The sequence below is a fragment of the Perca fluviatilis genome, chromosome 11, assembly GCF_010015445.1.
Source record: "Perca fluviatilis chromosome 11, GENO_Pfluv_1.0, whole genome shotgun sequence".
Classification (NCBI taxonomy): domain Eukaryota; kingdom Metazoa; phylum Chordata; class Actinopteri; order Perciformes; family Percidae; genus Perca; species Perca fluviatilis.
In genome coordinates this window covers 894,701-909,700 of record NC_053122.1, presented here as the reverse complement: position 1 = coordinate 909,700, position 15,000 = coordinate 894,701, and the positions used below count along the sequence as shown (strand labels likewise).

At 38.1% G+C, this 15,000-nt stretch overlaps 1 protein-coding gene across 1 annotated transcript; it reads left to right on the top strand.

Moving 5' to 3' along the window:
* The first annotated feature begins 8,504 nt into the window (after positions 1–8,504).
* On the top strand, positions 8,505–14,194 carry LOC120567797 (microfibril-associated glycoprotein 4-like). The gene is made up of 6 exons (XM_039814840.1): positions 8,505–8,606; positions 8,780–8,935; positions 9,746–9,784; positions 10,847–10,943; positions 11,013–11,180; positions 13,685–14,194. The coding sequence occupies exons 1-6, from the start codon at positions 8,601–8,603 to the stop codon at positions 13,936–13,938; spliced, it is 720 nt and encodes a 239-aa protein (XP_039670774.1). The 5' UTR covers positions 8,505–8,600; the 3' UTR covers positions 13,939–14,194.
* Positions 14,195–15,000: the final 806 nt, after the last annotated feature.

Sequence of the window (15,000 nt, the reverse complement as noted above, 5' to 3'; positions counted from 1 at the left end):
TTCCAAATATCTGTTTGTGCTTAGAGAATTGACCTGATAAGAGTTATACTGACCAAGGACGCGTTAACTGTCACAATGGTTGTGCAGGTTTCTCTATAAGGATTTTGATTATTAGCCACAATGTCAAAACCATCCCATAATGTCTAAACCAAATGAAGACTTTTTAAGACTCCTGGTGTCCTCAGGGCAAATTTGACCCCTTTTTAAAATGTCTATATCAGAAATATGGGTTTCTTTTTAACCAAATTACCACAAAAAAGGATGGATTCCATACAACGCTCTCTGCAAATATAATTGATCACTTTCATTGAATTTGGGGTGAAAATTGAAATTATTTTAAATCAGTATCCTGACTAAACTCAACATACGTTCCTTTGATCTTAACTATCAGTCAAAATATGTTATATAATATTAGGTATAATTGCATATAAATGAGGTTTATTGACCATGAATTCCAAAAAGTAATGTAAAACTAGTGGTAGTAAGTTGGTGTTAACTAAAAACTAAAAAAAGTCGGAAAAAAGGGACGAAAATGATGAAAAAAAAAAAATGTTTTGACCACACGGTCAAACACACGGGTTAGGACCTTTGTGAATGAAATGTAAGACCTTTATGAATGAAATGTAAGACTTTTATGAATGAAATGTAAGACCTTTATGAATGAAATTTATGAATGAAATGTAAGACCTTTATGACATCATTTATTTGTAGTTTATTTAAATAGGGACAGAGTTCAAAAAAATAGATTATTACAGAAATAACAATCCGATGCCTGTATCACAGTGTTTGTAGCCATGGCTAATTCGCAACACCTGTCCCAGTACCCTTTTAACAGTACAAGTAATAAAAGAAGTCAAATTTTTACAGTTAATACAATAAAATGTCCAAAAAAAACAGTTAACAGCAATAAAAATAAGTGTAGTAAATAAACACATTAACTCGGACTCACACAGATGCGCACCTCACAAACACACAGCTATGTATTTCATATGGCATGATCACACTGCTGCTGCTGTATTAACATTGCTTTTACTAATTTTTTAAAGGTGGACAATTTGGGTATAGCCTTTATATTTGTAGGGAGCCAGTTCCACAGTTTGGCTCCCTTCATGGAAAAAACATTTTGGGCAAAAGAGGTTTTACAAAATGGAATTTTACAGTCTCCACATGCAGCAACTCTTGTGGATCTTGAAGATTCCAACCTGTTCACGAATTTACAAAGTGGTTCAGCTAAACATTTAAAAAACAACTGTATGTATCTAAGATTAACAAAATTAACAAAGTTTAAAATTTTGTATTTATTTAAAATGTAACAGTGATGGAATCGTATGGGCTTGTTATCCAAAAATTTTAGGGCACGGTTATAAAGCCCCTCAATAGGTTTTAGAGTAGTTTGGCTAGCCTGGGACCAAACAGTGGTGCAGTACGACAGATGGGACAGGATAGTGTTCAGAAAGACATGAGCACATTCAAATGTTAAACTGGTCCTGATCAATCTGAAACAATTCATACTGACCTTAATTTTTCTTGAAATGGTTTTAATATGACTTTTGTAATTTAGCTGCGAATCTAAAATCACTCCTAAATATTTTTCTTCTTCTACTTGATCGATGCGTTCACCATTCATTTTAATGTTAAGGTTATTTATTATCCGCTTTCTTGTTATAGAAAAACACAGATTTAGTTTTCCTCAAATTAAGTGTTAAACATGATTTGTTTAGCCAATCAGACACTTTCTCAAGACTTTTAGTCAATGTACTGCCGATAACAACAGGGCTCCTGCCGGACACATAAACCACAGTATCATCGGCATACATCTGAATGCCAACTTCAGGACATACTTCAAGCAGCTCATTCACATACAGGCTGAAGAGAACAGGCCCCAGTATGGTTCCCTGCGGGATTCCGGTCGTAATTTTACATGGGGCAGACTTTGCATAATCAATAACTACACATTGTTCTCGACCCTGTAAATATGACTCGAACCATGATAATGCCCGGTATGATGTATTATAAGATGATAGTTTCGAGATAAGACGGCTATGATTTACAGTGTCGAATGCCCTCTTTAAGTCCAGGAATACTACACCCACGATGTTTCCTTTATCAAGCGGCTGCACAACATTTTCCAATAATGCGCAGATAGCTGTTTCAGTAGAATGGTTCTGTCTGAAACCATACTGATGAGGGTGTATATACTGATGTATTTCTAAATATTGAGTTAGTTGTTCTAAGACAATTTTTTCTAATATTTTTGACATTACCGGAACTAGACTGATTGGTCGATAGTTACTAACGTCTGTGGTGTTCCCGGACTTAAAGACTGGTTTTACCAGTGACTTTTTTCAAGCATCTGGAAATATTCCAGTTTTAATCGAGACATTTATAATGTGGGTCAATGGTTGAATGATAACATATTTTTAACTTGGTTGCCTTTCGGTCATATTTATATTCATTTAGACGTTTTTTTGAAAGTTTTCTGGAAATTAATATCATGTTATGATCTGATAAGCCACACACCAGACTGTATGTTTTTAAAACTCTTTCCGGCTTATTTGAGAAAGCTAAATCTATTGCTGTCTGTGATGTTTTTGTCAAGCGAGTCGGTCCATTTACGAATTGATGAAAGTCATATTTTGATATTAGGTCTTTGAGTTGTTTCCTACTGGATTTATTTAACCAATTAACATTAGTATCTCCATAAATAAGTACCTCACTGTTCGGTTTAAAAGATTTGAAAATGTTTTCCAAGTTTCGATAAAAAGTTTGTAGGCAACTAGATGGTGGATTATACACCACAAGGATGTTAAACATCATGCGTGGGGATAGAGCCACGTTTACACAAAGACTTTCAAGTGATAAAGAGTCATCTAATTGAACTTCCTTGGTCTTAAAGGAGTCTTTAATGTAAACCAGAACTCCTCCTCCTCTACCAGTAACCCTGTCCTTTCTATAGCACTTATATCCCGGGACTTCTATCATTGAGGTGGGGATTTTATCATGCATCCATGTTTCACCTATGCACAAATAGTCTAGATTGGAACCAGCCGCTGCGTTGAGCAAAGCGCAGCGCAAGCGGCATTTTGCGGCTGGCCGCTCTTGCGCGTGCCGCGGTCAAAGTTCAACATGGTTCAACTTTGAACTGCGCAAGAGCGGCCGCGGTGCGCTGTGACGTGCATTCAGGTGTCTGAAAAAAACAGAAAAAAGTAAACACCGAATACACGTGAATCCACAAACGGAACATGGACGAGAGGTTGATTTTGTCCGTCAGCGACCTCCCGGAGCTGTATGACACAAGTTTGAGGTCGTACAGAGACCCCGGACGCAAAACTATGCTGTGGTGCATATTTCCACCATAATGCCAGATGTGTAGCTTATTGTAGCCTCCTAATTTAAATCATTCAAAGATTGAAAACAACATGGACATGTCTCCACTGAAATACAATCAACTATGTTACATTTTTTCTCAGATACGTTGGTGCATTTGTTAAATAATAATTTGCATTTGCACAACAGTGAGTGCATTTCTTAAAACAATTGGTGTAAACTGCACCGCATAGTGACTGACCTGCAAAAGCGTGTATTTTGATTGAAATATTTTTTTTACATGTCCAAAGCAAGTATTTATACCAATGACCCAATCAAACTGACAAGTCCTTACGCCGTTGTTCATACCAAGATAGTCAAACTGCTTTTTGTTGTTGTCCATATTTAACAGTTCACTCTGGAAGTATAGTGTAATGAACAATGCACATGAAAGGGAGCACTATTCCCTATGTGAAACATCATTGTCATCTCTGATCTGAGAAATGTGCCAAAGCAACTGAAAAGAAGTGTACTGTTGTGAGCTGCGAAAACCAAATACCAAGTTGATATACCGCTCCATACTGGCATCTGTAGGATGTATTTGTATGTTTATATGAAGTAAAATATGTTTGGACCGATTGACACAAGTCATGTTCGTTTTCATTGAAGTTCACATATAGGTAGTTAGGTATGTGGCCGTTACACAGAATAACGACCCATTTCCAAGTGTGTAAGCTCCAGTTTTGGAGGAATTAATTGCACATATGCATTAAACAAAGTGATTTCCAGAGTATGAATGAATGATGATGAATGTATGAATTCAGGCTCATAGCTTAGCTTTATTATACCCAACTGCAATAACTGCAGACATCTTACTTATGTATGTAAACATGCAATGACACATAGTGTTGCTACATTTTATTTAGAAATGAAAACGCATTCATAACCCATCCGCGAAATCGTAGGCCAGGCAGACTGTCTGCTCCCTGTTGAGCCAAAATGACCCCTGGAACCGGTCACAGTGAAAGCGGAGCTCCTGCAGCCGGAATTCCCCCAACTGCTCTCTGGACCCGAGGGTCTCGTGCACCCACACATTTCTTGCTGCTGCTGCGGGTGCCTTCCTCTGTCTTCTTCTCACAACCAGGGCAAGTGCTTTCTTTTGGTTCAAAGACAGAAACATCTTCGCCATCAAATCACTACTGTGTATCCTACATAATGTCGCGTACTGCTCGTCTGATGTAAACACCGGACGCAGGCGTGACGTGCATTCAAATATTGGCGCATGTATGACGTAAATTTGCGCTGAGCCCGGCGGCAAGCACAACAAATATATTTGGGAATAGGACAACCTAGCGGCGAGCGCAGCGCGTGCCGCGTACAATGTGAACGGCCCTTCAGGCTTTACTGTGGGATCCCAGATTATTTTCGCATGATTTACTGTCTGGAAAAATAAATATTGTCTCTGCTTTATTATTGCTTGTGACTGCAAAGTTTTTATATTGACAATAGTGTCCCTGTTTATTCACTTATACTCGACTGTACGAGTTGCATTGACTTTACTCTTAGTATAATCAGTCTTACAGTTATGAGCGCCTCTTAGGCTCGTTTTGTGGAATCCTTAGGACAAGTGATCCAAATATTAGCAGCAGAAGAAGCCACACCAAACAGGTGAACAGCAGGTCTGAACGCTGACGCTGCTTGTTTGCTCCACGCCGACATTTCATTTGTTGGTGTTGTTTATCCTTCTTACTTACGGCTTATGGTTTGTTAACATATTCACGTATTTGCTGCTTATTAATCTTGATGCCAGTAAATGGTCCATCAGAGTGCATATAATTGCCAGTTTTGAAAGGCAAAAGCAAGAGGAGCACGGAGCCCAACCAACCGTGCGCCATCTTGGAAGTTCATTAGTTTCATTGAATTTTCATTGAATGAAGCCAGCTGGGTGGAGGTGGAGTTCCAGCATTCCCAGTTTAAAGGCTTCAGATTAGGGATCGACCGATATGGATTTGTTTTTCATCAGCCTTAGCCGATGACCGTTACGGGCTGCTGATTTTCTTGAGCTGATATTTGGAGCCGATACTGCTTTTGCTCCCTCAATTTATATCAAAAGAATGTAAACCCTGCCACACTGGATTTGTTTTCAGAATCTGCTCTGCCATTTCTTTAAAAAGAATAAACAAAAACACAGATCAGATTCATATCACCCAGATTATGTATGCAATGCGCATCATATGGATGGGTGCAATGCATACGGTTAACTGTGCAGTGTGCATCATATGGATGGGTGCAATGCATACGGTTAACTGTGCAAGGGTAAAAGGCTTTCATCTACATCTCCAACACAGCCTTGATGTTGCATTGCTTGCTGACATATTATAAGACAGATATAATCAGGTCATCACAAAATCTCCTTTGTCAACACATTTAAGTAATTTAAGAAAACAATAAACCTGAAAAGTAGCCATTGAAATAAAGTGCTTGATTTGTAATTTAAGACTGCCATGGTGCTAGAAGCCTGCCAGACGCCTGTCTGTAAATAATGCCGGGAAAAAACTATCAGCGAACACAGCAGCTGCGTATCGACCGATGCCAATACACGTAAAAATGCAAATATTGGCCCAATATATCAGCCGGCCGATAAAATCTGTCTATCACTACTTCAGGTATGTTGGTAGCAGCTGGATTTTTGCCCTAAATTCAGTTTCTTTGAAGCCAAGTATCGCTACACTTTCACTTCCTCATAGCTGCAGTATAAAATCCCAAAGAGACTCCCTCCAACAACACCAAAGCTGATTGGCTGCAACATCAGCTGCATGCTGGTCTCATTTGTAGTCCTAACACAGAGAATTATATTTGGACTACAACATAAATAACTACAACAACACGGCATTAAAAAAATAAAACATTCTAAAGCTGCGAGAACATTTTAATGAGACGTGAATGTTTGTTTTTAGGTTTCTGTCCCAATTTTAAATGTTTTCGTCCCTTTTAACAATATTTTCATAGCTTTTCCTACAGACATCACAGTGATAGTTATAGCAGTAATAGTTATAACAGTAATAGATCAACAGTAGATGTGTAAATAAGATGATGTCAAAAAAGAGACGAAAATGTCCCATCTCCACCTGCTGTTACTGTTATAAAACAAATGTATTAATAAAATAATCGAATAGTAATTCGGTCGATCATGTTTCAGTAAAAAACTCACAAATTGTCAAAAAGTACCAACGTGTTTATGGATCTTTCCCCTAAAACGGTGACATTAAAGTTAGTTATTATTCTAAAGTCTTCTGTTGTTCTGTGGAGAGAAATATCGCGAGATGTGTTTAACTCCTGAACATGTAAGGTTATCTTTTCTGTAATAAAGTAACGCCACACAACAGATCAATATTTATATAGTTTATATAGTGTATAGTGTCTGACCTGCTGTCTGTTTACAGAGTTTAAACAACAAATAAACACAACATAAACGCATTGCTAACCGGAGCTTCTTACCCTGTGAGGAGAAGCTAACAGTGTTAGCGGAAGCTACTGACACACACACACACACACACACAGACACACACACACATACACACACATGCCCGGCTCGACGCACACACCAGCGCACAAGTATAACCATCAGACCACTTACGTAGGCTACGGTGAAAGCTTAAAGCATACTGTTGGTATTTAGTCCAGGGTCTGACTTTAATAATTGTGTTTTTCTTCTGTAAACATCACTGTCTGCCCTCTGGTGGACAGAACATATACAACTTAAGTTTGATAAAAATATAGGTCTTACTGAAGGCAATTGATGGTCAAAATATTGTTAATATTATTATTAATACAATATTTGAATATATTCGATTATTAATAAACAAACAAATTTTGAATATGATTTTTGGGCAAAAGTCAAAGCCCTAACACACACACACAGACTCACACACAAACACTCACACACACACACACACACACACAGAAATACACAAACAGCCACACACACACACATTCAGAGACACACACACACAGTCGCACACACACCCACACCCATATAAACACACACAGGTGTTCCCGTGTGAAGCAGCTGATCAGCGCTGTGTACATGAGACTAAACACACAGACGTGTTATTAGTTATCAGTCCCTCCCCCTGACCTGACCTGAACTATAGCAGCTACATGATTCATATTAATCTAATGCTAACCTTAACCATCATTTATGTTTGGGATCACACTTTAAATGCTGTTTTTACATCACACAGATACACACACACACACACATAGCCATGTTCTACACAACTAGCCTACAGCATGCTACTCTGCTAATAGCCGGAGCATGGCTATTTAATATGCACATGAATGATGTCATCGGACCATGTCGGTGATGTATAAATAGCCCTGCTGTAAGCTTTGTACCGTCACATTTACCCTCTGGTTAGTGAACAGCTCTTTTGCATATTCAGTGCAAAAAGCCAGATACAAGAAGGGGAAGGGGGGGAAAAAGATTAAAATTTGGGTCACCAAAAATGTATTTCTTTTGAAGGGTCTTGGAATTTGGCAATAAAAAATGTAGCTTTTTCTAAAAAAGGAAACTTGTCTCCTTTTTGTTAGTAAACAGCAATAATAAATATATTTATTATTGCTGTTTACTAAGTATTTCTTACTGAGTATTTATTATCTGATTACTCGATTAAATGATGGAATAATGGGTAGAATACTTGATTACTAAAAGAATCGATAGCTGCAGCCCTATAATACAGAGTTGATGTGGTCAGTTGGTACCTGGTCAGAGTGCATGTTCTTTCCTCAGCATCACACCGTGCTCAGACAAGAGAGTCAATGGTTCCATGTTCTCTTGTGAGAGCTAGCAGGGTTTTGGTTTCTTACTATGCAAAGAGTTTAATTTAACTGAGACAGAAAAGAGTAATCAGTGTAATATTTTATTCTTGTGCAAACAGTTTTAATATTAACGAGAGATAAAAGTATGTAAATCATATTTTTCTAACACACACACAGACACACACACCCTTACACACACACACACACACACACACAGACACACACACACACACACACCCACATACTCACACACACATCTTGGGTGCCAACATTGTGTAAGCCAATGGCAGACACACACACACTCAAGGACATGTTTCCACCCGTTTATAGTTTTATTGGTGTGAAACAGCAGCTGCTCAGTAACTTATTAACCTTAACAGTATAAAAGTGCGAGAGAGACACCACAGACATCAGAGCGATGAGACACACTGACATCAGGATCTTCATCAGATCACTTCTGCTGAAATCTGACCATGAAGGTAAGTTTTCAACATTATATCTGATAGTTTGGCAAACAAATTTTAATCATTTGTGGCCCCAATATTTGGACAGGGGTAGCAAAAGTTTTCAGCTTGCTTTACAGAGTATTCTAGCTGTGCATTAGAGTGATACCAACTGAATCAACTTAATTATAATATCTCTTCTCTTCTAGCTGGTTTCAGTCGTCCTCGTCTTGCTGGCTCCACTGTTGACCAGCTGCCAGAAGGTCGTTCTGCCGGTAGACTGCAGTGACATTTACCACAATGACAACAGCCGACCCAGTGGAGTGTACACCATCTATCCCATCGGAGCCACGTCTGCTGTCAAGGTACACTTCATCCTCTCTGGGACGCAGGTTGACCTTCAGATCATGGCTTAATATCACTTATTTGATATCAGTCAGGTTAGGGAAATTTCGGTCACACTACCAGTTTATATTTGATATTAAAGAGATTCTCAGAGAACTTCTGCTGTAAATTGTGAAAGCAAGAAGCAACCCTCACCTATTTTTTTATAATGCACCAGGTTAATGTTTACATTAAGAAATGACCCCCAAAAAGTTTGTTTAAAGTACTTGAACTGAACTGAACAGGACTAACAACAGGGGCGGAGCTAGACTCTCAGCACAGTGGGGACAGAGCTTCATCACAGGCCCACCTGCTACCAGGTGATTTGTTAAAAACTTCTAAAATAGCTATAAATCCATGTTGTAATGTGTCACTTGTTGAGCCAAGTTAGCCTATGTCCAATAAATCACAAAGAAAAGCCACATTGTCGGACAAATTGGTATTAAAGAACAATGAAAACAGCTTTCCAGTCAAGTTAAAATATTTCAGCACCAAAGACAGCGTGGACAGCAACAGCATTGGTGCTGAACAGGCCAATAGTTACTGCTAAATAAATACATATAGGCTATGTTGTCTCCTATGTGTTAATTCTGGTTGATTAGGTGAAGTAGTAGAACTGATTCATGTAAATTTGGATACAGTTTTAGTTAAAGGTCCACATTAAGTTATACGTGTGTGTGTCTCTGTGTGTGTTTGTGTGTGTGTGTGTGTGTGTGTGTGTGTGTGTGTGTGTGTGTGTGTGTGTGTGTGTGTGTGTGTGTGTGTGTGTGTGTGTGTGTGTGTGTGTGTAGGTGTACTGTGACATGGTCTCAGAAGGAGGACGGTGGACGGTGAGTATTTTAAAGTGATGGTTCGGAGTAATTTCACCCTAGGGTCCTTTGCACCATGACCTCGAGCCAAACACCCCCCCAGAAGCTTTTTTCAGCTGGGTCTAACATTGGGAGAGTTAGCGTAGGGTAGCATTATCAGCTGAATAGCTTAGCGTAGGGCCTAATGGATCCAGGTTTGTATCTTGTAAGTTACCCCACTAATAATGCCCGAAATGATACCAAACTTCTACAGTATTACAAATAGGTTATCCACTCATAAAATGATGGAATGGAAAGTTTGTAAGTACACCAGAAGTTTATGTAAATAACACTTGCCTGTTGGCTTCTCGTCTCTGCTGCTGCTGCAGTAAGAGTGCTTAAGGGCCGTCTACAAATTACAACACCAAAAAGAGATACAACAAAAATATTTATTAATTTAATGATTAAATAAGGTAATGTCTCCAAACTTACCTCAATTATAACTTGTCTCCTGCTAGTTATACTACAGCACTTATTTAAAAAGTTAAATTAATAAATATCTCTTTTCGGTGTTTTAATTTGTAGATGGCCATAAGCACTTTTACTGCCCGGTAGTAGCAGCAGCAGCAGCAGCAGAGAGGAGAAGCCAACAGGCAAGTGTTATTTACATACACTTCTGGTGTACTTACAAACTTTACAATCCATCGTTTTATGAGTATATAACCTATTTGTACTAGTGTAGAAGTTTGGTATCATTTCGTGCAGTATTAGTGGGGTAACTACCGAATACAATGGTCCATTAGCGCTGTGCTAAGCTATTCAGCGTGATAACGCTACTCTACTCTAACTCTCCCAATGTTAGACCCAGGTGAAAAAAGCTTCTGGGGGGGTGTTTGGCTCGAGGTCATGGTGCAAGGACCCTAGGGTGAAATTACTCCCATCACTTTAATTATAATATCTCTTCTGTTCCGAACCATCACTTTAACTGAAGTCAACACTTCCTGTAGTTCCTTCACAATAAATCACATTCCAGTAAAATCCTTGTCTGGAAATAGGAGCTGTCAGATATCTTGCGTGTTTATCTAGTTAACCCCCCACCCCCAGGTGTTCCAGAGGAGGATGGACGGCACGGTGACCTTCTACAGGGGCTGGGATCGATACAAGACCGGCTTTGGTATCGCTGCTGGAGAGTACTGGCTCGGTGAGAAATTAATCTAAACTAACAGTCATGTCTTCATGAAACTGTTTCTAAATGTTTGTTTGTTTTCAGGTCTGGAGTCTCTCTACCACCTGACTCTGAAGAGAAAGTACGAGCTGCTGGTCGATATGGAGGACTTTGGAGGAAACAAAGCTTTCGCTCGTTACTCCTCTTTCTCCATCGAGCCAGAGTCCTCCGGATACAAACTCCATGTTTCTGGATTCACTAATGGAGGAGCAGGTGAGGTTTCCACATTAAGGACGAGAATTTCAGCCATTAATGTTGTCTTTCAAACAATTTGTTCCATATTTCTGCATTTTCATCAATGTTTCTCACAGCATTTATAAGTCTTACATACTTATTCATAATTCCAGTTAGAAAATAAATTATTTTATACATTAGTGGTGTTATTCAACTTTTTAATGAAATTCATACTTATTAAACCAATTTCCACTTTTTCAACTATTCTCACTACTTCAACTTCTTCTTACGGATTTAAGCTATTAAACCTGTTTAGCTTTAGCAATTCAGCTATTCAGCATTCCCACGCATTTTCTGCAGGAAATGCAATTTCTAGTTCTTATTTCGTCTTCCGTACGTTTTTTGGCTCTCTGTAACTTCTGCATACTTTCACCTATTTAAACCATTCAACTTTTCAAATGTTCAGCTCTTTCAGCTAATGATGGGACTTCTTCATCTTTTTTTCTACTGTTTATACTTTTTAAAATGTTAAGCTTTTTAACACTTTTTTTTAACATTGAAGTGAATGAGAGCAGTCTTCAACTCCTTAAAATCTTCTATTGCTCCCAACATTTTCAGCTCCTTCATACTTTCACCTACAGACGCCAAACAAACTTTAAAATGTTCACAAAATATTCAGCTATCAAGATGTGGCTTTTCAGGTTGATATCGTTTACAGTTTTTGTGAAAAAGCTGTTTAAGTTTAGTGATCATTTAAGGATTTTTTATTGATTAAACAGAGTGTGTATGTACAGACACAGACACACAGACAAACACACACAAACACAGACAGACACAAGCACAGACAAACACACACACACACTCAGACACTCAGACACACAGACACACACACACACACACACATGCACACGCCACACACAAACACATGCACAGACAGACACAAACACAGACAAACACACACACACACACACGCACAGACACACATACACACAGACACACAGACAAACACACACACACACATGCACAGACAGACACACACACATGCACAGACAGACACAAACACAGAAAAACACACACACAACACACCTCACACAAACACACACATAATTTAAAAGTTATTTTAAAGACCTCAGACTTACATTGTTTCAGTAAACTTCAGATCACATAATAAACTAACAATCCACATTTAGGCAATTTTGATGCCTTAATACGAATCAAACATTTTTTCAACATCCTTGTCATAATTGCATTTCATTTTTCGTTTTCAATGCAAAGTTGTTCAGCCCCCTTCTTTTCAGTCAATATATTTCACATTTCATCTCAGCTAGATTGATGCTTATTCGTTCTATGCAGTGTATATGTCTGATAAAGTATTTATTCTTTCAGCCTTTTCTAGTCAATTTATTTGACCTTCCACTTTTGACAGTATTACAGTTTAGCTTCCAGCTTTTCTAGAAATGTATTTCAGCTCTTAGCCTTTTAAGGTAATGCAGTTTAGCTTCCCTATCCGACAATTTTTCAGATTTTTCAGCAGTGCGGTGCAATGCATTTGGGCTTTAAGATTTTTCATACAATTTGTTTCATATTTCTGCACATGTGAGTCATTATCAGTTAGAACATATACTCAGATCTCACAATGTTCTACATATTTTGTCATTTTTCAACTTTTAAAGCCAACAATTCAGTTTAGCGTCAACTTTTAACTTTTTAATGAAATTCATACTTATTAAACCAATTTCCACTTTTTCAACTATTCTCACTACTTCAACTTCTTCTTACGGATTTAAGCTATTCAACCAGTTTAGCTTTAGCAATTCAGCTATTCAGCATTCCCACGCATTTTCTGCAGGAAATGCATTTTCTAGTTTCAATCTATTGATTTGTGTACACGGACATGTTTATATTGTTTTTTGTCGTCGTGGTCAGCACATTTTTCTCTCTTGATCACAGCACGATTCTAACGGGACGGTTGGGTTAGGAAAAGAAGAACGGGACGGTTGGGGGAAATGTGTGTGTGTCTGTGTCCGTGTGTGTGTCTGTGTGTCCGTGTGTATGTGTGTGTGTGTGTCTGTGTTTGTGTCCGTGTGTATGTGTGTGTGCGTGTGTGTCCATGTGTATGTGTGTGTGTGTGTGTGTGTGTTGTGTCTGTGTCTGTGTCTGTCCGTGTGTGTGTGTGTGTGTGTGTGTGTGTGTGTGTCCGTGTGTCCGTGTGTATGTGTGTGTGTGTGTGTCCGTGTGTGTGTCTGTGTTTGTGTGTGTGTGTGCGTGTGTGTGCGTGTGCCAAGTTCACCTACTAAATATATATATCTAGCTATATATATATATATATATATATATATATATATATATATATATATATATATATATATATGTATATATATCTAGCCATTAAACAATAGTTTTATTATTTAGTTATACTTACTGTAGGTAGAGAAGTACACTGTGGTATTTACTGGAGGAAATACACTCCAAAAATACATATATATATATCATTGTTAGTAGTATCATAATGTTGTGATTATACACTTGTTGTGTTTCTGTAGGAGACTCCCTGAGTTATCATAACGGACAGAAGTTCACCACCTTCGACAAAGACCAGGACTCCTATTCAGGGAACTGTGCCAAACTAACCCTGGGGGCGTTCTGGTACAACACCTGTAACATTGCAAATCCAAACGGTGTTTATCGTTGGGGGGCTGACGCCACTGTCGGTTATGTTGGAGTGGATTGGCCCACTTGGAAAGGTTTTAACTATTCCCTGAAGAGCCTCAGCATGAAGATCCGTCCTGTGCAGTAGTTCTCCAGGACCAACGTCCAGCAGAATATCAGCTCATCTCTTCTCATTTCTTCATCTTTCTGTCATTAAGCATTTAATCTCACAGCAGGTCTTATGTTCCTGAAACTGGAAATAAAACCAGCTGATGTCTGTAAATCTTGTTATGGTCTGTGATGGTTTAAAGCAGTCACAGCTCGCTGCAACGTGGAGGAAAAGTCAGATTTATCTCCAGTTTATCTGCTGTACGGTGACAATAAATAAATAAGCTGAGCATTAAGATGATCTCATGTCTTCACTTTTATTCATGATTAAAAAGCAAATAGTTTACATTTATTATTATTATTATCACTAAACATTTATTGGAGCCACAGTCCTGAAAGTTTAAGTTATAAACTTAAGTAGTTTTAAATCCTTTCAGTTGAATACAATCTGTTAGGTCTTAAATGATGTTATCAGCCAGAACCAAGTAGAACTCAGAAAGTTGGTAATTATTACGCTGACTTAACCTTCCTGTTGTCCTCGGGCCAAATTTGACCCATTTTTCGAAAACTTTCTATATCAGAACTTTGAAAAAATTATTGTTGGAAAAAGCTACAAAAACGCAGGAAAAACAATCGACAATTTTCTTCTTTTTTTTAACGCTGAAAAAAGTGACCAAAAAAAACTGAAAAAGTGACAAAAATATTGTTAAATAAACTTTTATTCATTATTAAAATTAGCAGCCAAAAGAGAACATGCAAATTATCGAATTATAAATATTATAATTAAAATTAAAAAAGCAAAGTTAAAATGATAATTTGAAAAAGTAAAATAACAATAAAAAAGGGAGAAATTTAAAATAAAAAAACCTTTAAACTAAATTTAACTTTGCTCTTTAAAATTCCTTCTTTTCACACAAACACACACAAACGCACACACAGACACTCTCACACACACACTCACACAGACACACACCCATACAAACACACACACACACTCTTGTGTTACCTGTGTGAAGCAGCAGCTGCTCAGTGCAGACGTGTTATTAGTTATCAGTCCTTCCCCCTGACCTGACCTGAACTATAGCAGCTACATGATTCATAT